General features: G+C 24.9%; 2 protein-coding genes across 3 annotated transcripts; one reads left to right on the plus strand and one right to left on the minus strand.

Moving 5' to 3' along the window:
* The first annotated feature begins 738 nt into the window (after positions 1-738).
* Positions 739-16,750, plus strand: LOC100578696. 2 transcript variants are annotated; one of them, XM_006558613.3, is made up of 4 exons: positions 739-845; positions 1,018-1,235; positions 12,431-12,641; positions 12,755-16,750. In XM_006558613.3, exons 3-4 carry the CDS (start codon positions 12,457-12,459, stop codon positions 14,973-14,975), a joined length of 2,406 nt encoding a protein of 801 aa, XP_006558676.2. In that variant the 5' UTR covers positions 739-845; positions 1,018-1,235; positions 12,431-12,456; the 3' UTR covers positions 14,976-16,750. The 2 variants fall into 2 exon arrangements, with proteins under 2 accessions (XP_006558676.2, XP_016773287.2); XM_016917798.2 differs by lacking the exon at positions 739-845 and adding an exon at positions 11,820-11,925 and having other exon boundaries at positions 852-1,235.
* On the minus strand, positions 15,093-26,570 carry LOC412925 (D-galactonate transporter). Its single transcript, XM_396376.7, has 10 exons — positions 26,411-26,570; positions 21,277-21,388; positions 20,837-20,960; positions 20,409-20,561; positions 19,492-19,602; positions 18,740-18,902; positions 18,406-18,604; positions 17,774-18,052; positions 17,412-17,609; positions 15,093-17,278 (listed from the first exon to the last, which is right to left on the minus strand). The coding sequence occupies exons 2-10, from the start codon at positions 21,380-21,382 to the stop codon at positions 17,088-17,090; spliced, it is 1,524 nt and encodes a 507-aa protein (XP_396376.2). The 5' UTR covers positions 21,383-21,388; positions 26,411-26,570; the 3' UTR covers positions 15,093-17,087.
* Positions 26,571-27,198: the final 628 nt, after the last annotated feature.

Raw genomic sequence — 27,198 nt, forward strand, 5'->3', positions numbered from 1 at the left:
ATATACTGCCAATCAAGCATGAATAAGAAAATCCATATAATATATATCAAAAAAAGTGTATTAAATATTATAGTTTATTTAGTGTTCGTGATATAATTTGATATAATTTTTTATCGATAATAAAATATTTGTTATATTTAACATATATTGTTTGAACTTGTTTGTGTTCGATCGGTAGTATATAACTAACGCTACAATCGCGACTTGACTAGACCACGTGCTTTGTGATTGGCCAATGTTTTTTGTTAATAACTTCTTAACAAAGGCGTAATGAAAGTATTTGAAATTACCTTAAGATTTTTCAATTAATAGGTATTCCCATATTTTTAAGATACTTTATATATAAAAATTAAATTAATTTATTTTTATATCGTGAAACATATTGGTATTTTAAAATAAAAAATAATAAATATTTAAATCATAATTATAATATCTCAAAAAAGAATAACAAGAAAATCTTAATAATCAACTTTATTATATTAAAAACAAATTAAACTAGAATTTTTTTGAAATAAAATAATGTATTTCATACACATATTTTATACATTTTTCGTATTTAATATATTTGTATAAATATGTTATTTATTTATATTACTGTTTAATTAAAAAAAAAAAGAAAAAGTAAAAAATTTTATAAAGATTGTACAAGCTTAAAAATTAAATTGAAATTATCGAAATTATCAGTCTTATATATTATTATATATTGTTATTTTTAATTATATTATTAATAATAAATACAGAAAAAAAAGAATAGAAAGAAGATTTTGTCCAGTGAATTAAAAGGAAAATGAGCCAATCACAGCATAGTAACGACCAATGAATCGGGAGAGTTCGGCTAAAACGAGGTAAGAACTGTTCATTTCGTGAATCTTTCGCAATTCGCTTCAGTTTGCCACGGGGGAAGGAACGTTTGTTTCGCGATAGAATGTTTTTTCATGCTGCAGTTTATATCTATCATATATAGGCAGCTTTAGCTAGGTGGATTAACATGCGAAATTATTTATTTTTTACACTTAGCTGTTGATATATTTCCTATGGAAATATGCGTGGTGTATCAAACTTCAATCAGAATCTGTGTTTGGCGATGCCGTTTGACAACTTAACTCTTTTTTAAGTTTGAAATAAACTCACTTTTCTGGCTTGATATAATTGTTAAAAGGGTCCATAAATTATACGCCAATTGAAATCTACTTCAAATGGATTGATTTTTTCTCTTGATCAAGGAATTTTGTTCGGTGAGTGTTTACTTTTACTTTTCTACTGAATGACACAACACACACACACACACACACACACACACACACACACACACACACACACACAAACAATAATTTGATGTTGCCTTACATAAATATTTGAGGAAATTCAATGGTTGAATATTTCTTGTTTTATTATTGAGAGATCTTATATAGAGAGTTCATATAATAAAAAAAATGAAAAAATATACGGAGTATTTATTTCTTGTGTATATTTTTTTTTTCATTGTATTTATTTTATATTATTTTATATTATTTTATATTTTATATATTTTAATTTTTTAAATATTGTTAACTAGCTATTCTCAGTTTTTAAAATGATTTTAGAGAGTAATATGCAACTTGTTTATTTTAATAGAATTTAAACATTCGAATATTTGAATCTTATTTATATTTAAAGAAGAAGAAAAATAGGATTTTTAAGAAAAAAAAATAGAACTCAATAATATTTTTAATAATTCCTAAATGATTTCAAATTATGATTATTATTTTTTTATACAATTGTAAATATTATTAGAAAAATTTTATAAATCATAAATGATAAGTTACTAATATTAATAAATTTTCTTGCATTTAATAAAGAAAATATTATAATAAAATGAATAACATTTTATAAGTAAATTAAAAAGATTTAAATAATAATTTTATACCATTACCATAATATAATTCATTTTGCCGCAAATATAATAAAAATTTTCATATCTATCGCAAATGATGCAAGTATAATTTTATGTATCTCATTTGTTTTTAATAAAAATATTACTTACGTTAAAAATTCTACTTTTAATAAAATTTTCTATGAATAGATATAGAATAAGTAGAAAAAATAGAATTAGTAGACATAAAAAGATGATAAAACAAGAAGACAAATTTTCTTGGAGAAAATTTATTTTGAAAGAATAATAATTTTTAAAATTTATTTTTCCATTTTTTTGAATACAATTTAATATAAAACGTAATCTCAAATATAAAGATTTCTAATTTATCATTTTATTATTTACAAATTAGAATGATTTGAGATAATATATCGAAATAGAATAGTTTTTTTTATTAATTTTGTTATTTCTTTTAATGTTTTATTTTAATGTTTTTTTCGAAATATCTTGTTTTATCTTATTTATTTTATAATTTATAATTTGTAAAATATTTTTTTCTTTTTTATTACAGAATTTTATAATATTTAAAAAGAATTTTTTGTTGTCTTTGTATAATTAAAAATTCTCCATAGTGAACGTCATAGTTGAAAGAGTAGGTGATTACTCAACATTTTAGTAGGCGTTGTATGATTGATTAAATCAATCGTTTAAATTGTTGAAAAAATTCAATGAATTTGAATAAAACGATTAGTTTATTCATAAATTCGAAAAATTTTTGTAATTCAATAGTAAAATTTCGATAATATATGCTGCTTTGATATTACGTTTATTACAATATTAATATTTTTATTTACATTTAAGATTATACTAACAGCTTGACCTGATCATTAATCACAAAACAATATGATTAACTAATATTTTCTTATATCGAAACTTTTTATATCATAATTTAGAATAAATTTTTGAAATTTTTTTTTAAATTAATTACACAGAATACGGACTGTGGATAAATGGATTAAAAATAATCCATATCAAAATATAAATTTATTTAAATTTCAATTTTTATTGGTATTATCACCGATTGTTAAGTAAAAATAATTCAGCCATTGAAACGCGAGAATTAAATATGGGTGCAAAATGGCAAATGAATTGTTTTTTTCGTAAAAAAAAATTATCTTTATATTAATTAACGAATTAATATATATAACGAATTAATTAATTTATTCATATTATTCTCTTGTTAGAATATTATTATAAAGTAAATTATATTAAATAGTGAAGAATAAAAAACACTTTTTATTTGAGATTGTTTACAATGAATATATTTACTAATTAATATCCTGACGAATAAATTAGAAATATTTATCTAACAAATAATAGTATATCTAAATGAAATGCATGCAGAGTATATGCAAAATATGTAACTAAACTTGACAGAATGAAAAACATCTCAAGTAAGTTTAAAATTACCATAATGTATTATTCTAAAATCTAAAGTTCCATTAAAACAATATGTTTCCAATTTCATTGTTCTATCTAATGCCATTATCATTGATTTGCTATTTAGATAAAAATGAGTTTATTCATTTATATATTATATGTATATATATATATTCAGAGAACTTGTCAAAAATTTTAATAAGCTTGAAATGTATTGTTAAAAATATGTACATAACATAATATATATATCTAGTTTATTTATCTAATTTAACTAATAAAAATGCAATGATATAGGTTAGGTCAGAAAAAATGCAACCATCATATCAGAATGTTAATAACACATTCTTTGGACTTTATTCATGATAAATTTATTCACTTTGTTAACTTTAATATATATACATATAGTCACTTTCATAAAAGTCTATTTGTTTAACTGTTTTAATGTGTTCTTCACAATGTTATTTTGTTAGGAAATGCATCCACTGTAAACTGAGCAGCTGAGTCAATCCGGAAACTATAAAATCTAAAGTTTTTACTTACATTTAACTATTTTACAATTTTCTAACGATGCGTTTACGAACATAAATCTTTAGAACTTCTGTTATGTTTCTTCCTTCATTCCGATCACGAGTATTTTCAAAGTGAAAAAAAAAATATAATTATCATCCGTGAATTCGCGAATCTGTTGAATACACTCGAGAAGTAAAATTCACTGATTCAGATCCTCGTGACCGAAATCGTGACCATTATTTACAACGTATATATTTAAAGTAACAGATTGGTTAAAAATTGACGTTCTGTTTGCTTTTTGCGCATTAAAAGAATAAACTTCTGAAGAAATATTGGTTTTGAAAATATCACAGTTTCATCGATACGTTTAATTTCATTTGAATCGAATAAAAAAAAAAAAAAAAAAAAAAAAAGTATATTAAGAAATGTTATTTGTATAAGAATTTATTTGTATAAATTCTTTTATAGAATAATTGTTTGATGAATCTTTTTTAATATCAATTATAATAAAATAAAAATACAAGTAAAAGTACCATATAGTGCTATTTAAAAAAAAACACTGATGAAACATTTTTTAAAAAGAAATAGTTTTGAAAAAAATTTCTTTCAAATAAGATAGTTTCTTTCTGAGAAGTTTTATGACAGAATCGATAAATAAAGAGGTCTCTATGTCTATATTTTTCATGATTCAGCTTACATATATATATATATATATATATATATATAATTTAAATAATTTATAATTATATAATTTAATATTTATAATTAAATAATTTACAAATTTTGCTATTTTTTAGATAATATTACGTTTTGTACAATATTAATTACTGTCTGCAAGGCGTTATTTAAATTGTATAATGATTTTTTATAAACGGCATGAATCATTATTCGGGTGCAAAAGGTTAAAAAATATCAGATATCGGTTGGCTTTAACAAGAACTTCCATTCTAGTACAGATAAAAGTGGAAAAAGGATTGGTTGATCTGCTAAAAATATGTCACCAATGTTAAAAGTTATCAGAAATCGAGGATATGGAGTTTAAGGAACTTTCCAAGATTAAAAAATTCGCATTTTTATAAATGTTTCTGATGAAACATTTATAATATGAATAACAAAAATTAATGAACAGCATGTATAAATATCTTACTTATATGTTTCACGGATTTTATGTTATATAATCAAAAATTAATATGTATATTTGGATAGTCAAATGTACAAAATCAAATTTCAACTTAGTTTTGTTTTATACTAAATGGGCATAATGAGATTAATCTTATAACAATCAAACTGTTATTGAGTGGAAAATAATCGTTTAATGTTTGTCTTATGTCTGTGTCTCATATTTGTTATTAACTTGATATTCGTTTTAATGTGAAGTTTTTTATACATATAAATATGTAAATATATAATGTAATATATGTATTTGAAAGAATGAATATATGTAAGACAAAATTGGAAGGAATGATTATTCAAAAATTATATATTCTCTTTTAGTTGTAATAATAAAAATTTATTGATATATTTCTTCCATAAGTCTTTTGATTTTATAACAGTTTTAATACATACTTGACATACTTTCAACTAATCTTAAAGTTTAATCTTGCGAAATTTGATTTCACTATGATTCAACTCAAGCGTATATAATTTCATCAAAGAAACACTTATCGATCAAAAAATTATAAACTTGGAAAATTTAATGAAAAAATGTTTTATCAAAATAATGTAGAAATTGTTAAATTATCATCACACCGATGATATAATATTAAATAATCTATATGTAATCCTTTGATATAAATTGATATATTATTCGCTTTGAACCTGCAATCATATTAAAATTAACAGTTCGTGTTCGAATGATTTATTCATGCTCTCTCCATATCTTTCGACAAAAGAAAAGGACTTTGAAACCGCACATGTATACCGATGAGTTGGCAGGCTAACAGTTCGTTATATTACAGTTGCTATACGCATAATAATATGTATACAGGATGTCCGAAAATAGATGGTATAATAATATGTATATGAGATCGATTGTTGCAAGAGAAATATAAACTGCTGGAAAAAAATCGTTTAGAGTTAATTTTCAAAGTCTATAAGAGAAGATATATAGACATAAATTTATCAAACCTTGATTATATAATTAATTATAGAAAATAATTAATTATTAGAAATATAATTAAGTATTAAAAAATTTGATAAAATTTTTATTCACATAATTTAATTCATTCATAGTTTCTAATTAAAAATAACAGTATAAAAAACGATTCAGAATCCACAGATTGGAAATCGCTGCTAGGTTATATAAAAGAAATTTTATATAAAAGAAAAATATTTAAAAAAAAAAATGATTTTTATGTGAATTTTTATATGTCATTTTTTTTAATAGAAAAGATACATAAGATATTTTTGTTCATGGATGCGAAAAGTTTAACGAGTTACGTAGTTTGGTTAGTTTTTCTTCGATGCGTTTCGAGGCATGAATACTTTGGCATATATACATATTCTTGAACATATTTGTCGTGTACTAATATAACTTTTCATTTGCTTAACATTACGATTGGATACAAGGTGTAAAACTTTTGATTCAACTTGTTTATAACGTCAAAACCTTCTAAACTGAAGTTTGCGTCATTATGCGCGGTGTATGAACCAGGAACCCGTATAAAGCACAGCGTGATGTCTGTCTTGTATTATTTATCTCTCTTTCTTTCTTTTTCACTCGTTTACGTGTCTAATTTTCGATATTTAAACGCAGCCGGAAGTAGAAATCCTAATTTATATAAACTACATTTTTGAAAAAAATTATATAGATTAAGAATTATTGAAAGAAAAAAAAAAAATCAAAAGTTAACCTTTCTATCTTCGAGTGGTGGGGATGACTGTCGGTCATTTTGTCATAGGCCATAGATCGTTTCAGTATTAATCTATCCAATCTTTGTCGTGTAAATATTTTTAAAGAAACGATTTCATTTCAGAACAATTTCATTTTTGTTGTTTAGCGAAAAAATTGAAGGTTATCTTCTCTCGATTCACGTTGTCTCGAATAGTCGGGAACCGTGTTTCTCTTATCTCTGTTCGATTGTTACTTATGTATAACGATTTTGCAAATTTCATCGAATCTACGTCACGAGAAATTCTTTATACCGTGTTCTTTACACAAATTCGATAGAATTGTTAATTAGACTTGAGAGGAGAAACGTCTATGGTAATGGATAAGCTGAAAAATATTTATTGTTATTGTTTCATGCGTATCGCCTTTTCATAAAATTGAATTCGTCCTTTTCAAATTCAAGGAAAGTTGGTTGCTTGTAATAAAAATAATAATTATAATAATTGATTTTATCATATAAATATATGCAAATTGATTCATTAGGAAATTTATTTAAGAAATATGACAATAAAAGATATATCTATTCAAATTAATCTTTCCAGAAATCAATAATATAATATAATCACGTTTAATTAAAAATTCTTATCGAAATATAAAATACCCTATTTTTTCTTCCATTTATATTGATTATATATTCAATTTTTGAGATATTTTTTTGTCAAAAAAAAATATTTAAATCATATTTATACTTATTTATTTTTTTACTTAATCACTACTTACTTTGTAAAATGTAAAATGATTCTCATTTTATCAGATCACATAAAAACAATTTTTTTAAAAGTTTTTCAAACCTTTTAAACACTATATGTACATGAAAATTTGCTAATTGTAATATTAAAGAAGAAGATGATATTTTGTAAATATTTGTAAATTTTACGAAGAGAAACATAAATCGTGTTTAGTTTAATGTACCGTTTAAATAATTTTTTTTTTAATTTAAATAATTAAAAATAATATAAATATTACTTTGTTTACATTGATTAAAATTTTTATCCCGCATCAAGCAACAATATATACATATTTATGCAATACAGTGTGCCTATAGTACGAAAACTTGAAACCCAGATAAGATTTCAGTATACTTGAGAATATACTTTACGCTCATCAGATAACAAAGCAATAAATCATTCTCGGGGTTAGCTTGCATTTTAATCTTTAGTAAGCTTTGAATTTAGAAGAGATTTAAATTTAAAAACCATTTAATCAAATTTCAATATGGGTAATAAAAATTTTTATTTTTCATTCTTTTTTGTTTTGTTCATATTTGGATACAACAAATCTATATTATTTAAATATTTTTATATATTCTTTTATTATTATTTTCATCATCAATAATTTTATATGTAATTTAAGCTATATGCAATTGTATTTATTAACTTCAAAGTTAAGTAAATACAAATATATTATTAAATAAATAAATAAAATAAATAAAAAAAATTTTGTATTTATGAAAATAAATGTATTTACATTGTACAATATTCTATAAAAAATATAAAAAAGAAATGAATGAAATATATATAAATATATAAAAAATAAAAATTACTTTTTGATATGAATCAATATTAAATTGTAATTTTTATGTATTATATATAATTTTTAAAAATATAATTGATCATTAAAGAAAGAAAAGATTATATATAAATATTAGCTTTTTTTTTTGTGGAATTCCCTCGAGGTAATTATTATTTTAAAAAAATTTCTCAACACAGTGCTTAATGTGGATATACAATTCAACGTGATTTTTAAACAATATAAAAACATATTCGCATATTTTCACAACTTGACGTCCTTAAAAACGAATATTTTTATTCCTTTTTTTTTTTTTTTCGTTTTCTGGTTTTTTGCTTGGACTAAATTCATCACGACATTTATAAAAATACTGACATATTTTTTGGGAATTTTATCTGCCTTTGTTATCTATTATTTTATTTTAATGCCATGAATGCGATGGGAAAACCACGTTTTTTTGTCTATGACGTTATTATATAGAAAGAAAAATTCTCTTCTTTGTCGAAATCGCTATGATAAAATTTAAAAAAAATTTTATATTGTTCAATAAATAAGAAAATTTTTATTAATGCATTTTTTTTTCTCGACGCGAAATATTTTATTATATCTTCAATATTTCAATTTATTTTAAGTCATAAGTTAATCACTATTTTAGCTTATCATTACTGTTATGTTCATTTTAAAATATAATAATTTATTTGTTATATAATCTAATTATTTATCTACGTAAATATTTTTTATATTTTCTAGTTGTAATGTATCTCTCTGTAATGTATCGTTAATATATGCATACGACGATATATAGTGCAAATACAGTAAGAATTCTTTCATACTCGAGCGATGCATGTGATCTGTAATTTTCACGATTTATCATCTCGAGTAATTTTAGCTATAGTAATGAATTGCACGTGTTCCATTAATGTCGATAAAGAATAATAATCTGAAAAACGATCGAATTTTTCTTCTTCTTTTATCTTTAAAATGTCATTAAATGATTATACATTGAGTCTTACTTAATATAAATCAACAGTTGATCTGAAATTATCTATTAGGATTATCTATATATATATATATATAATCGAATAGAATCGTGGTAATTTCCATTTTATTCATTCGTGATTTATACAAATCGAATGGAAAAATTTAAAAAAAATTATTATTAAATACAATTTGATATTAAAAAAGGAATATAAATATATATTTGAAATTTTTAATTTTATCATTAAATTTATATTACTTGAATTTTTATTATTTGATATTATTATATTATTTGATCATTTTTTTTCAAAAATATTTGCGAAATTTTTGAATCAGTTGGACTTCATCTCTGTTGAATTGAAAAAATGATTTTAGTGCAGATACATAATATATTTTATAGTATAGAAATTATTATATTATTTTTTGCAAATTGCTTAAAAAATTTTTTCTTTCATAGCATTCTGCTATGAATAATATTCTGAGTTTCTTCTTTGGTATAGATGATAAAATTATTTTTTAATCAATGTTAATTATAAGAAAAAAATAGATAAGAAAGAAATAATTATTTATAAATACTTAAATATAGTATTGCTGTAAAACTTTAAAAGTTATATATATTATTGTTATATAATTAATGTTTCTAATTGCTTAAAAAAAATTCGAATTTTAATTTTTTTCTTGATCGTAATGATATTTCATTTGTTTTTTTCGATTTTTTTTTTTTTTACAGAGAGATAAGTTTTAATATGAAAATTTAATCTGCGTAAAAACTGTTTATTTTATCTTGAAGATATTAATATTACACTAAAACAGAGATATTGAAATTTTTTCAAATGTTCGAGCTCTTGTGTTTTCTCGTTTTTTCTTTCATTAGATGTTATATCTCTTTGATTATTATTAGCAAAAATTAAATGGAATTAGAATTTTATTTTGCATATGTTTGTTTTGAATTGTGAATTTATATATATTTATCATGTATCATGCCTGAAAAAATGATCGATCAAGTATATTAGACAACTATTATATTAATATTTCTTTGCTCACGTGATTTTCATTATCTGAAAATGAGAGTCAATAAAGTTTACATTTAGTGACATTCGTTTCGAATCCACGCATGCGTAATGATCTGCACAATTTTAAGCTCTTCCTAACCTGACTGCTTTAATTTTCCAGCTATATTTAGATATACATTGTTTTTATGTGGTAGTAGTAATAAAAGTGATTGCAACTGGTGATTTATCGGCATTAATCTTACAGCTTATACATATACGTTACGGACGAATGAGTAGTTGCCGAATGGAACATACCAGTACTTCTTTCGTTTTAAAACAAATTCTATTGATGCGAATTTAGCATATCGTGCATATATTGTGCGACCATGAATAACGAATTATGTCAGAATATCTATCTTTACGATATGTAGAATAAACCAATTTTAACCAGAATTAACCAATTGAAAATTTACTGTAGAGTTAATTACTTGCATAACTCAAGTAAGAATATATCTTTATAATTATTTTCTTTCATTTTTTTAATGTAAACGTTAATTTTCTTTTTTCTAAATAAAATCATATAAAGAACTAAAAAAAAAATATATGTATATATAAAATAAAATAATGGTATGAAAAATTTAAAAAAACGAATTTGAAAATTTATTATAAACAAAAATAAAAAAAAGTATAATTATTTTTGAACTTTCTTTATTTTCTAGATAAAATAGATAGAATAGATAAAAATCAGTATCTTCTAAGAATACGTAATCGCTATGAAAAAAGTAATATTTGATTATGCATTTTTATCTATTTTTTTCTTGAATGAAACGAGCAATCTTCATTTTTATTACATATTTTGCTTTTTTTTTAAATTTAAATAATTCATTGGAGATGTTTGAATTTTTCTACGAAGTCTATTTTTTTTCGAATTAATTTATTATCTATAATCACCATAAATCATGCGAATCAGAGATTAGAATTTTTTTTTTTTCATTAACATAGAATTAATGGATGATTGAATAAAATTGGGTCATTTTTTATCAAAACTTTTTAAAAATCCTGAACTATGATGTCAAACAATTATATTCTCCTTAAATGATTATAGCTGCATATATTTATTTTTATCATTAAAATTTAAGACTGTAATTTTTTTTGTTTGTTTTATTTCGAATAATATATTTATATTTTAATTCTCTGTAATTGAATCATATAATTCAAATAAGTTTAATTTATTTTAATAAATATTATTTTAATATGAAATAACAAAAAGAAAGATTTTTATAATTTTCGTGAATGATGCATTTTTTATTTTCGAATTATTTATTAATGAATCAATACATTATTTAATAAAATTAAATTTCGTTACTTATAATAAAATACTCAAATATCTTGGATATTTGACATCTTAATCAGACGGATCAGATATCTTAGAAAATTATTAGAGATTGTATTATTTTATTTTAATTATTTTATTCAAACGCATCATTTAATGACGATAATGATTTCCTGATTGTATGATCTAATTATATAAAAAACTTGAGTAAGAATGATCTTAAGTAACTGCATCAATTATGAGAAATACTTTATTCTTTTGTTATGAGATTTTTTTCATTTCTTTAAAAGAATTATGTTCTTATATATTTTTTAGTTTTCATTAAAATCTTGATAAAACTATTTTCAAAAGTGGAAGAAGATATTAAATTAAACATTTACGATCATATTTGGCTGTCAATGTAACAATAATCGAGCACAAGGTATGTACAGTTCTTATCCCGTGCACTGCACAGATATTTCTATAGCACGTGTCTACGGGAAAATCCGTTAAGTCTAAATATAAGTTGACGGTAACACCTCGTTGTCATATTACATACATATTGAGGTTATGCGTGATATTGTAAAAAAAAAATTTGACCTATTTTTCGATTCCGTTTTCTCTTTCATTTAATTCCATTCATTTCTACTATCGATAACAAGCAAATTGCAATTTTTTTCATTGAAATATATAAATACATATATTTATAATAAAAAATTTAAACTTTAATACTTTAAGTATTAATATAGTAAAGAAGCAAAATAATTTAATCGAACAATGAAATAATAATTAAATGAATAATTTGAAATAATTATTTTGCAAGATAATTTTGCAAGACGAAAAATCATGAATGTAGATATTCATTTTATTTTTCTGTTGACCTTTGTAATATCGCAATTTTGAATAATACAAATCCAATTGACATTTATAAATTCTTATCGTTTCAGAATTGTGTAATATCTATTATACATGAATGGTTGGAGATTTGCCAGACATCGTCGGAGAAGGATCGATTTCAGATCTAGGAGATCTAAAAGGATGGTGGAATAATCACGCTATAGTAGCCTGGAGCTTTGTCCTTTTCGGCTGTTTCTTACTAAATGTCACGCTTCTATTGGCATTCCTTATACGTCCGTCATTACGGACTATTTCCAACAGGTTCGTTTCTACTTTATCATTATACAATTACTGTATTGATGTACGTACAAACATTTGAATACTGTTATGCATAATTCCTTTAATATTGTGATTCTAAAATATATTATTTTCAGGTTTGTCATGAATCTAACAGTGTCGAACCTGTTGGTATGCGCCATCATGAATCCATTGTTAATTATGGACGCTGCCTCGACGTCGTCCAATTCTTTCATAGTCGAATCTCAATCCATTGGAAGTATTTGCGCGATATCAGAAGGTGGCGTGGCTGTTGTTACCACATCCTCGGTCTTTTCAGTCCTATTGATCGCCGTGGATCAATATTTTGCCGTGGTAGATCCTCTACGTTACCGAGCTCGCGTGGACAAACTGAAATCTGGAATATTGATTATATCAACCTGGTTCATCTCTATAATTTTTGGCTTCCTCGCATTTTTCAATCCAAACCCTCGAAGTTTCTGGCAATCTTGCATATTCAGGAACAAAAATTTGTCTTCCAATATTTCCTTCGATTTCCCAAACACAGAATCAACAGTTACCATATTGGATAACAACACCAACGATCTGAATGGAATTTCTGAAATAATGGAAACTGTCAAATCTATCACACTCGACGAAAATATGGATCTCATAGAGAACACTACTACTACTACTACTGTGATCTTTGATACGCTTACAAATGATACAATTACTTACGGCTTTGTCTACGCTATCGTGTACAGTATATTCGCCTATTTCATCCCATTTGTTGCTGTTTGCTGGATTTATGTTAGCATCTACGTGGCTGCGCATAGAAATTCGGAAAGGACTAGAAAAAGTGGATCTAGGCCTATATTATCGTCGTCCAGTTTCACGGAAGATCAAAATGGTCCACCTAGGCTTCAACGTCTTCAGACGGATACCGTTGAGGATTTTCGCAAGTTGCCGAAGATATCGAGTTTATCGTCGATAGATGAGACGAGCGAAACTATGCAACCGACTGGTCAATTATCTCGAAGACGATCATTCTCATCTTCCATGGATATAGAAGAATCTTCTCCTCCTTTAGAGGACAAGGCATCCTCGGGCATTGTCTTCACGGTCAATTTACAAAGCGTTGAGGTGACTCGATTTACGAATGATGAAAAAAATTGTAAGAATGATAATTTGTACGGTGATTTAGTAATTGAAGGAAAAATTGATCAAAATAAGTATCGGGAGCAATCTGAAAGAAATGACAAATCATTGAAAGAAGATGAACAAGTGACGGATAATTGGATGTCAAGAAGTTTGGATCTCGAGGAAAGCAATGAAACTGAAAACGAAGTTCGTTTCGATTATTTTGATAATTTGAACAAAATTCATGATAAAAAATTGCCCTTAGCTCTTTGCGATGACAATTCATTGAAAATTTTTCAAATGGAAGGAGAAGAAAGTTTAAATGATGAAGTCAAGCAAAACGAGCTAAAAGTAATTCATGAAATTAGTGATCAAAGGGAGGAACATATATTGCAAGTAGACGATGACTTGACAAATCAATTATCAAACCAAGGAGATTCTAAAATATCAGCGAGTCCTTCAGAGGTGAGATCAAACCGTAGATTATCTACGTTCTTTAATACAGAAGACACTTTGCAGAACACATGTGAAGATAGTACCAAGACTGAGAAAGATAATAACGGTAGCAATGTTATTATAGAATCGTCCTCGTGTCTGCTGACGCCAATAGTGACGATTACACCGGCTCCAAGTAAAAACGATAGCTTGCATCGCGTGTCAAGCGTGAGGAGTACCTCGAGCTACATAAATTCGTTGAAAGACCGGATAAGCAATGGTTCTATATTTAGGCACAGAGAAGAGACCAGAGCAGCACGAATAAGCGCTCTGGTGATCGTGATGGGTCTGACCTGTTGGTCGCCATATGTAATATTGTTGGTAATGAAAAATCTACCTCGATACACTGACCAACATTTGTCTCACAAATACGACATACTGGCCTCCAGTTTCTTCATTCTGGCCGCCTATATTAGTCCATTGTTATTCGGATATCGTTCAAAACGAGTGAAGCGTGAATTGAGGAGGTTCTTCTGCTTCAGGAGAGAACTGTCCTATAAAAATAATCGAAGCTTGATGGCTAAAAAAGTGTTGAAAAGACGGCATAGTAGTAATCTTAGTCATTTCGAGGTAGATCATAAATACAATATATTTAATTGTATGTATGGAAGGAACCGATGGCCGAAGGAAAAGGTTCAATTTGTTCAAGTACCGGACACGGCGTTGGTTGTAGAAACTTGTAGGAGCAGTTTCTCCAGCGGAGCAAGTACTCAGATTTCGAGCACTTCGACGGAGGAATGTTGACGCGTATCCATGACGTTCCTAAGAGTTTGATGTTCGTTTGAAAAGTAGTTTTTTAGTAATATAGTCTTTTATAAAGTACTTAATACGCAATTATAATTATATATCTTTTTAAAATTGTTTTTTTTTTTGTGAAAGAATTTCAGATAAGATGTTGGTAGATAGAGACTGAACGAAAAGCATTAATTGTATATGGTTAAAGAAAATGGTCAAATAATTTAAAAATATATAGAGTTCGTTAAATAATTTTCTAGAAAGATAAAAATCATTATTAGAGAAAACGGGCAAAATGAAAATTTTGAGAAAAGTGATAGCTATAATAGACATTTTTATTTTGTTTATTTTAATGTATACTATATATTTTCAAATTATTTGACTTATTTTTTTAGATCTTGCAATATTGATTATACGAGATAATGTTTTAATAATTCCTCTAACAAATTTTTAAATAATCACAATAAGACAAGAAATATGTCAAGGATCGTGAATTATGAAATACACAGATAAATTTGTGTAAGACAAACTGTTATGTTTGTTTTATTTCATTTTTAAGATGAGATATCATTAGTATTATGTATATGTATAAGTTATTTGATATGTACGTAACATTTAATTACGTAATTTATAGAATTAAATTAATAATATTATCAATGAGGCTGTATCAAAGATAAATAGATTCTTTTTTTATTCAAGTGGTGACATATTTTTCACCACAACATCTATAAAATAATACATGCAATTTCATGCATCATTGTGTTCGCATAAACATATAATTACTAGAATATAATAATAGTTATAATAGAAATAATGCTTATAAACTACAATAGAGGCCATAAGTATTGATTGATCTAGTCGATTTAGAATCTACTAGGATAACAGTATAATAAGTTCCAAGTCTCTTTATTCCTCCATTAACTGAATTCATTTGTTTTCTTTATCCAATTGTAAATAGATTATTATTTATTTGTTATAAACTTTTTGCTTATTTATATATATAAGTTATATATATAAGTCATAATAGATATCTAACAATAATTTTCGTCCACATTAAATTTACAATAACATATTTAAAATTTGAAATTTCTTTATAATCTTAAAATCACATTATAACTTGACTCAATACGATTGGTTTAAACAATATTTATGAACTTCAGTATAATATGCATGAGTGTAAAAAATATACTTGTGGTCTCTACTTGATTATTGGATCACATAATTGAATTATTTCACACCAATATATGATGAATACGTGATGACAATATTATCACGTGAGTTATATCATGCGATGCGCAAAATATTACATTACTTTTGCGCATTAAATAACATTTTGTGTGAAATATTTGGCACGATTTAATGGGGAACTATTCAACGACACTTAAGCGTATAACACTTGAACTATTTATTATTGATAAATTTTTCAAAGTATTTTCATAAATAAATATATGTATATAAAACATATATACATACACATCTTTAAATATATTATACAAACAATAATAATAATATTTCATAAATCTATCGAGCCTTGAAGTATCAAGGATAGTTTACCGACTATTTTGTACATTACAAATAAAAGATCTTTTTTATTTATATTAAATAATTTGTACATAAAAAAATAGTATAATGATAAATCTATCATATACCGCATATTACACGGATGGTTCTTCGTGTGTATATGTTCGAACTTGTATTTTTGTATGAAAACACATAAACATATGTATATTTAACAAGTTGTTTTTTAATAATATAACAATAAATAAAAATTTATTTTGGACTTCTTTTATCAAAAAATAATTCTACAATATTCAAAATCAATTATATTATATAATATTTTAACTTTAAATTTAGAATCAACACTAAAATGATAAAATTAAAATTATTACAAATCTTTTAAAATATTAATTATAAAACATTTGAACATTTTAATCTCTATTACTTAAAATTGTGAATATTATGTAATTCCATATTTTATAAAAGAAGAATCAAAATGTAATTATCATTGAAATCAAACTAATTCAAATAAATATATTACAGTCACTTAAATTCACAAATGGATTTTTTTCATTTCACAAACGATCATTTATATACAACTTGAAATTTTTGGAAATGATATTTCTATAACTTAGAATTTTCAAATCGATGCGGTGGTGGTGGATATAATCGTGGAAGTTCTAAAGTCGATACTCGTCCATCGTCGTTAATGAATATGTTATTATCATATCCAAGTTTATTGTTAATTTCCGTCTTTGGTTCTTCTTTAACGGCTCCATCCATCAAGAACATTGTCAGAAAGAACATGATAGAACCTGAAAGCAATTAAAGTATGTTTATTAATTAAATTAAATTAAAATAACTGTTTAATATAATATATTATATATTGAATTTATATGTTAATGTAATTATCTTGATCTTTAATAATTGAATTTCTAAAATACTTACTAATACCATAGAAACCAGCGTAATAAATATAAAGAGATTCTCGGAAACCGATAGCCATTCTGGTTGGCTCGACGAGTATCGGTAAATTTCCACCGATATTGTTCATAACGAATAAGAAAGCACCAACAGTGGTCGATCTAAAGTGAAGAGGAACTATTTCTACGACCACTGCAAACACGATTCCAAACCACATTTCGGCTGCAATCAATATGAGATACATGTAAGTGATATATCTATTTTTATATATATAAGAATTTCATTTAAAAAGATTATTGATATTTCAATTATTTTTGCTAATTGAATCATTTCTATAACATTTAAAAATATTAAAATTAAAATTTAAAATAAAGTAATGAATTTACCAAAAAAATAGGAAATTCCAAGAGTAATGATAGCCCATAAAGGATTGAAATACACAGAGCCAAAGGCAAACGGAGTAGCAATTATTTGACTAATGGCTAGAACAGCTACCCGCGATCTAATACCCATTTTCGCGACGAATTTATCGCTAATTACTCCACCAACCACAACACCGATGCTACCGATCACTATAGTAACTGCGAACAACCACCAGCCCAAATCGTAGTCGGGGAAGTAATCTCTATAGTAGAGATCGCAATTATAGGCGAAACACATACCACCTGGAAATGAAAAGTTTCCTTTAAATGATCAATGAAAATAAATCTTACAATTACATTTTGTGAACAGTTATAAGTTAGCATATTAAAAAAAAGACTCTTCTTTCAAAAGAATAGCTTATAATATATTATAAGCTATTATATAAATATAATAAATTATAATATATAATATATTATAATTTAAAAGAGGACAATGTGTAAGATCAATAAGTGAAAATTAGTGAATTTTGAGATGAATGTAAGTGTATATTTATATATATAATACTCAGAAATTTTTCTGGAGTAACCAGATAGACTCTAATATACCCTTGAAGAATGTATTTTTCAATCCTTCGCGTCAAGGTATTGCCCTTTACCGCAATGTCTGATGCTGGCAGCCAAGCATAATAATATTATCCTCGGTTGTAAGATCACTTTCCAAATTGGTACTTTTTTCCCATCGGCATTTGCTCCTTCCTCGCCTATCGTCTTCCTTTCCGGTTCAGAAAGAGTAAAAGTAAGAGCAGCTATAATCAATCCGATTATACCAGCTCCATAGTAGCATGCTCTCCAACCCTGTTTAAGTATCTTACATTAATAAGATGTCTTTTCTTAATAAGATGTTAATCTTTGAATGAAACAAATCATGAGTTTAAATAAAATTAATGTTTTCCTTTTTTTTTTGTTTGAAGAAAATATATATGAAAATACCAAATTTCCAATGTTCAATCCTGGAATATAACGGCCAACCGGAAATGCAATGCCATAACCACCGTAAATGCCCCAATTGAATATTGACATAACCAGTCCTCTTTGTTCCTCTGGGAACCAATCGGAAAGCAAACCCGTAGCCAAGGGATTGCATCCTGCCTCCCTGTTTATTTATTTTATATATATATATATATATATATATATATATGTTTATATTATATAATTTAGATCATGATTAATAATGGATCTGTGGCGCTGTAATTTGCAAAAAAGATTTGCAAGAAAAGGAAGAAAAGAAAGTATGTTTTCTCCTCCTTGTTTCATCAATTCAATAACTTCACTGACAGATGTTAGATGTCAAAAAGAATAAATTTGAAATTTGATCATCAATACAGATTAACAGATATATAACTAAAAATAAAGAAAAATAAGATGAATTCTTTAATCATTATTTGTACACAGAATATATTAAGATTATAGTAAAATATAAAATGATAGATGTTGGTAAAATGATGAATAATTTAGCGTTTTCTTCTTACAATCATTGTCACGAATAAAATATTTAATGGATACAAAAACTGAGACAGATAAAAAAGACATAATCGGTTTTTTTTTTTCAACTTGTGCAATCTCGACTGTATAAAAACTGAATTAGCGAGCAATTACATTTGCCAGAAGATACTTGAAGGTAATGAAGATGAAGAACGCCACAGATCCAATTCAAGAAGAGAAGCATTTTACATCCAGCTTACCCTGCTGCTAAAACCATACGTAGAATAACCAATTGCCAATATTCTTTTACTGCTCCCATTAAAACGATAGCGATACTGAATACCAGCGTACAAATGGTTAATAATCTCACTCTGAAAATGAAAAAAAAAAAAAAAACATTAAAAAAATATAATTTTTATGCTTCAATCTTTCATGTTTCATTAATAGTGTAAATTTGCATTGAATTTTTAAATTTCATCATCTATATTTTTCAAAATGTTTCAATTTGAAATTCTAATTCTTATATTAACTTAACTCATTATATTAACTCATCTTAAATAACTATATTTAAAATAATTAATTAATCATCTTATCTTTTTCTTTTTATTTCGAAAATGTTTCGATTTGTATCTTTGTATATGACATTTCGAAAAATCCGATTCATTCCATCAATTTTTTCTCTCTCTCGCAATTACATTTTAATTTTATTCCAAGAATATTCATCGAGTAACGTGCGCGCAAAAAAAAAAAAAAAAAAAATGTTTAATTATTCATCTAACATTATTCTATTTAACGGTATACGATATTCAATCTTTTTAAACTCTTTACGAAGTAGTAGTAACGATAACAGTAGTAGTAACGGATATATCCACGCCTACAGTGTCCACCAGCAAGTATAGAAAGACTTAAATGACGAAACTCTAGTCGTGTTGATATATCTATTGGAACGTATCTTGATTGAAGAAAAGAAAAAAAAAAAAAACTATTAACATGTTTACTACGTATATTCGATATGCGATGAGCATTACTACAAAAACAAAATCACGTAACTTCGAACGGAAATATTTATAATTGTTGTTTTAAATGAGACAGAATTTTAATAAAATTTTTAACCAATATTTAAAGGCATTTCAATATCTCAATAATTTAATTTTTATAAATAACATATAAAGTGTACCTATTGTATTTATCGGCCGCAATACCTAAAGCGACACCTATAACCGTGAAAACGGCGATGAAACTCGGACCAGCAAGTATTTGATAGTCGAGACCAAGGCCATTATAGTTCCACTCGCAATAGCTGGTCCCATTCAGTTCCAGGGACACACAACTGTAAAATAAGATACATTCTAATGTTATCTAAGTTGGTTCTAATTCGATCAGAGTTAAAACGGATACACGAGTTCACAAATGTAACATGCATAATAATTAATAGTAGAAATGTTAAATAGATGTATAAGTTTCTATTCTATTTTTCCATTAATAAATATATAATAATATACAGGATATATCTCTTTATATCTTTTTTTGATAAAAATTTAAAAAAACGAGTTATTTCATGATGTATCATAATAAATGTTTAAAAAGGTACGAGAAGATACTTACAAACTTTCATTTTTGGCAACCTCGCACTGAATCGGTAGATCAACAATCGCTAACGTGGTCGAGTTTAATTGGCAAGAAATATCACCATAGTGGAGATCCTCCGCCGTCGCCTTGCTTGTGACACCTTCAAAATGATAAGGAAATTACACTGATAATGAGCATTCTCTGTAATTTATTGTGAATTATCCAATTATGTCCGCATGTTGATAAACACGCGTTTATCATGTAAGAATTTACATTGTATACAAGAATATATAAGAATCCAAGAGAATAGAAAGAAAAGGAAAAATATCGAGATATCCATCTCGGAATTATGTTGCGCGTAATTATATCTCGAATTGACGATTTTACGAGGATAATTTAGTTTTTTTTTTTTTTTTTTTTTTTTTTTTTTAAGGAAAAGGAAATATAAGAAGCGGAACTGAATGTGCATTACTTACCAATTAAGTAATGACCTAGCTCTCCAAGTACGTATCCAACTGAAACTATGGCCAACGCATACGGTTTGTACAAGAATTGCAATTTCTGTGCTACTGTGCTCAACATTGTGCTCTGAAAAAAAGGAAAAGAAAGAAAAATTAAATTTCTCTTTATTTATTAAACAATCATAATTAACGATGGATAAAACGAAGGAATAAAAATAAAAATGGAATCATCATTGCATCATGATGCTATTAATAATATTTTTTTTTTTAGCTATTTCTTGTGAAAAACATTTCACGTATATTTTTTTAAACATATTAAATATTTACATACATTCATAAAAAAAAATTACATAATTCGAGTCAAATTTTAATATATCTTTTCACGTATTTTAATATTTTTATTTCATGCGTAAAATAGATATATACCTTGCCATTAAATGTAAATTGTACAATGCATCAATATATACAAGTATTGTGAAAATTATCTCTCATCGTTTTTTAAATATTTCCATTTGATTATAAATGTATGATTGGCAATGGATATCTTCAACTTCTATCGTAAGTATTAAATCCTAAGGATCATTATTTTTTTTTCCATATTCATATGTCCATTATTGCAAAGTTTTATATCGAATTATTATAAATGATAATTAAAATTTCCGCAACAAGATTAATGATTACGATAAAAATGAATTGTTTTGAATATTTTTTTCACTTATTTATTTTCAATATTTTTATGAACAACTGAATAAAGTAAATTTATTATTAATAGGGATCACAATTAGTTAAAGTAAAGAATTTGATAATGATGGAAATTTGAAAATTTGATATAAATTTATAATTTACATGATGGTTTAATTCGAATTAAACTGATGACCTAAGTTATTATCTAGTTAAGTTATTGTATCAATAATAAATTTCATCTATTTTTTATTAATCAATATATAAAATTAAATAAAATTGAAATAGAATTCAGAATAATAATAAAATTGTTCAATTACGATTATAAGATGTGTTTCCACTATGGAAAAAAAAATAAAAAAATTATTAAATAATCATTAAAAGATATACCATGTTAATCGATAATGAATCTGAAATTAAAAAAAATAATTTATTATTCATGTATTAGAATTAAAAATTATTAATATATACGTATATAATCAATTGCATTCTAAATACATTAATAAGGATTATTTATTCAAGGCTTGTCTGGTTTATATTGCTATGTAATTATATGTAAAGTAAAAATATAATTTAAACACATGTACATATAATATTACTTTATATGTACAGTTCATGAATTTAACAACATATAATGAAAATGGAAAGACTAAAGCTGTTAAAATTAATTTGACGTTTTTTATTTATCAAGTTCAACGTTTGATGCAATTTATATTTATAACACCGTTGATACCAGATCATTCAAGTTTTTTATTTTTTAAAAGAAAAAAAATATGAGCTAAAGTATTGATTATTGAACGAGTGAATAGCTAATGTTTGGTAGAAACGTCAATTCACTTATCCATAGACTTCTAGCACGTATCATGCAACTTGGTCACCTTGAGCCAAAATCATTGAGACGTAACGAATATTATCCTTTTAATAATGTTAATTCCATCACTCGTGATAATTGTGCCTTAATACTATATTGGTAAAAGAATTTGGTGAATATGTATTTCTATCTCTTTTCTAAAGATGATCTTTTTTCTTTCCATTTCGAATTACAGGATAAAAAATTTGGAATTTCTTTTTCAATTGTATTTACATTGAAATTTTTAATTAATTCTAATTAATTGTTCTATTAATGAGTGTATTAAATTTTTATTACGAAATTTTCCAATATAACACGTTTTTAATAGAACATAAGCTTTTTTCAAATCTTCATTCATTATCGGAATTTAATTCTAAAATAAAAAAAATAATGGAGAACAGAATTTCTTGAATTTATATTTTCATAACGAAGATATTTTTTGTCAAAAAATCGCATTTATACGTACGTATATATTTTATCTTCCAATTTATATTCGCATGTGATTGATTACAATGATTATAGTTTTAATGATTTGTTAAGACATATTATTCATAATGACTTTACGCCAATTAAACATTCCGGCCAACATGATATACATTGATGCATTTTATAATCATATGTTATTAACTTGTTGAAGATGAGATCGTGGTATATTGGATTTTTAAACAATCATAGATAATCCTTTAATGGAGAAAATTGATTGTAAAGTCAACCTAAACTGATTAATTATTATCGTTGATTTGAAGGGAATTTTTTTTTTTAGAATTATATTTGAGACGCAAGAATAAAAAGTCATCTATTTTTTATTAAAATTGTATTTGAATTTGTCAAAATTAAATTTAATTTAACTGATAATTAATTTTTTTTATAAATATTTAATTCTGGCCAGAATAATTTTTGATTAAAACATGATATACAAACCAGTTAACCTCAAAATTATTTATAATATTTCTCTCATTTATAATATTTCATTTGGATAATCAAAAATACATTGAATTAATGATTTAATAATGTTTATACAGTGTCATCAAGAATACATCGATCTACTATACATATATCGATTTATCTCGTTTCACATATTCATCGTAAAGCATCGAGGAGGAATTGCATAATCGATAAAGAAACAGAATCGATTTGCAATTCGAACAACCGGATGTATGGGATCCTTTTTTCTTTTTTCTGTAAAACTACGAACTTAAATTAATGTTATAAAAGTGGAATTTGATAGAGATAAAAAATAAGAGCAACGGTGGCACGATGACAGCGTAATATAGTTTTCTGTAAGTAATTACTGGTTGATGATAAATCGAAGGTTGAACGAGCCTTATGGGCGTATACTCAGTAGTCAAGAATGCTGATTGGTGATTGGATATGAATACACCAGACCCTCTCCATTAAGTCACCTTATAAATTCTTCTACTATTATAAAATCACCGGTATTTATAATGATATGAATAACGATCAATCTTATTTGTAATTCAATTCTAATCCATAGATATTTGCAAATGTTTATTATTTGAATAATAATAAGTGAATTAACGATTATATGTTTTGGTATTTTTAAGGTAGGTCTGCATTTTGTTATTTATATATACAATAATGCATAAGATGGGATTTGCGAAATATCAACTATATGTAGATAAATATTTTAAAAATTGGAATATTTGTCAATTGAATATTAAATGAAAATAAATTAGAAAAAAAAGAAATCACGAAATATTGACTTTGTAGAGACAGTTTTAGAAATTGATAATTCTGCATCGGTTAAGAATGCCAAAATTGCAAACATTAACTGCATTATTGTATATACTTAATCTTTATCGGACGTAAACACGTATGACTTGTCTTCAAGTTATTGCTTTACGTGAGAGATGATATATTTATATTATTATAAAATGAGAAAATAAAGTTTCATACATACATAATTCAACGATATTTGATTCTATCATTTTGAAAACATATTTTCATCCTATGTGATGAAAATATAATTGTTCAAAGATATAATAAATAAAATAACAATTGTCATATTATAGATAACTTAGGATTAGGTTATTTGATACACATTTGTCATGTGATCTATATAGCATGTCTGATTTATATTTTTTTTGTAACAGATATTTCGCAAACACTGCAAAACAATGTTGAAATTGCGGTTTGATCTATTAGATGTTTACTGCACCTACACATTGGTATCTTAATATACATAATATTTTATAATTGATTCAGATGGGTAAATAATTCTATAACTATATTGAATGTGCAACAGATTATTTAATACAGTATTAAAAAAAACAAAGAACAACATACTATGTAGTATTTGTTGATATTTGTATTTATTTTATTGTATTATTACGTTTTGAAGATCGTTTGAAATGAAAATATATGTATAATTTTGCTGAATCATTAATTTTTAGAATATAAATAAAAATTGAAAATTTTATTTTCAAGAAAATTGATTTGAATTTATGTGTACAATTAATTCTCTCTTAATGTATCTCAATTTAACAAATTATATTATAATGTTTATATGTTTATGTTCATTAATGTCAAATAATGAAGCAATGTATAATGAAACAAAATAAAATTTCACACGTGTCTACATGCAATAAATAAGACATCTTATATATACCTCGTAAATCATTCAACTCATGAGGTTAGTCTGAAACACGAAACGCGAAGCTTTTTGTAAGAAATCCGTATGTGAGTCGTACGTTTGGAATGAGTTCCGGAATATAAAACGCTCGTGTTCGTAATTATATGGCACATGTATAATTATTATGTGTAGAAAGGCGTTTGTTATTCTTAAACACTACTTATTGTAATAAATAATTTTTTATTCATGTCATTGAATTTTTATACTTAATTATTAATAATTACAAAAAGATTATTTTGATTGAAAATTGAGTTAATTTTTTTTTTCATTATTTTACTTTTTTTTATTGAAGCATTTATTAAAATCCACTAAATTAATATTTTTGATACTTTTACAAAGGATATAATTTAAATTTTTATTATTTATGATCATTATAATATTGTAAATAAGTATAATACTTTTGCAATATATTTAACGTAATTAAAAAAATTAATTTGAAAACTAGAAAGGATAAAAAAATGCGTAACTTATAATACGATGTAGAAAAACTAATAATAATTGATGATATAAATCGATTTATGATTTGTAATTATACACAAGTTTTATTTTAGAATGAAAGTAAAATATAAAAAATGTTTATTAAAATAAATGTGAGTTTATGTTATATTATATAACATTGAATATTCGTAAATAATAAAAATTAATTTTATATCGATTATAACTGATTATAAGATTTATATTGATTATACATTTTTTACTTCTCTCGATAAATATTATAAGTCTTTAAAATTCTAAACTTTTTTTTCACTAATTTATTGAAATATATTATTGAAATATTTTTTCCAATTGCATTTACTATCTATCCATAGATTCTTCACGAAAAAATTTTTTCAGATAACAAAATTCTAACCTAAATATTTTTTAAATTTCTTAGACCATGTTAATGATTCATAAATATTGTTTATGTGTTATTCGATTTTATCTCAATTACTATAATTAATTATTTATTATCGTCAATTACTTACCTATTTATCTTAATCATTCAATGTGAAAGAATAAAATAATTAGTAAATCACTTGTGCACAGACACATTAAAACAAAGAGATCGAAAATATTTGTACGTGGCCGAACGTACACATGAAGATAGATCCCTCTGACTATGAGGGATGGAGCGTTAAATGAGAAACAAGCTAATGGTCAACCTTCATTTATAAGAAAGTGTCCAAGGATCGAACCTTCTGCAAACTCTATCGAGGAAGGGGCAATAACAGAGCCTGTGCATTAACAAGTATTTGAGAGTATTCGTTACTTGGTGGGAGATACATAATACTCTTGATCTTCGATTTCCAAGGTTCTTTCTATTAATCATTTATATTTTCTTTTTTAAAATCAAAGGTTTTAGAGATAAAAATTGTAAATAAAAAAATTATAAATCAATTTTTCATTCAAATTTTTAAAAAATTTTATTTTGATTTATTATTATTATTTTAAATCACTAAAAATTATATAATACGATATTTTTTTTATATCTTGATTTCTAAAATATATATTGTTCTCTTAGAAGATTTTGATATTATTAAAAATTATTTGATAAGTAATTTTGTTTCTAAAAAATAAGTTTCTAAAAATAAGTTTTTTTATTTAATAAAACGAAAAATTTTAAAATATAATTCATTAATTTTGGATAAAAATTATTATTCTTACGAGCAAGAATATATATATCAGAATAATAAATATGATGATAAAATCTTTTCTGAAGCTTTTTTTTTTTTTTTTGCGATTCTAAGAGTAATGCCATGTTTTTGTAATTTAT

Source organism: Apis mellifera, linkage group LG1 (genome assembly GCF_003254395.2).
Source record: "Apis mellifera strain DH4 linkage group LG1, Amel_HAv3.1, whole genome shotgun sequence".
Lineage (NCBI taxonomy): Eukaryota > Metazoa > Arthropoda > Insecta > Hymenoptera > Apidae > Apis > Apis mellifera.

Bases quoted from the DNA above. Each gene is read 5' to 3' on its own strand.
- LOC412925 (XM_396376.7), bottom strand. From the start codon at position 21,382: ATGTTGAGCACAGTAGCACAGAAATTGCAATTCTTGTACAAACCGTAT. The intron at 18,053-18,405 runs GTAAAGGGCAAT...TTTCATTTCCAG, and splicing joins TGCCAGCATCAGACATTGCG to GTGGTATGTGTTTCGCCTAT. The intron at 17,610-17,773 runs GTAAATTCATTA...TATTGATTGCAG, and splicing joins TGGAATTTCCTATTTTTTTG to CCGAAATGTGGTTTGGAATC.
- LOC100578696 (XM_006558613.3), top strand. From the start codon at position 12,457: ATGGTTGGAGATTTGCCAGACATCGTCGGAGAAGGATCGATTTCAGAT. The intron at 12,642-12,754 runs GTTCGTTTCTAC...TATTATTTTCAG, and splicing joins TTACGGACTATTTCCAACAG to GTTTGTCATGAATCTAACAG.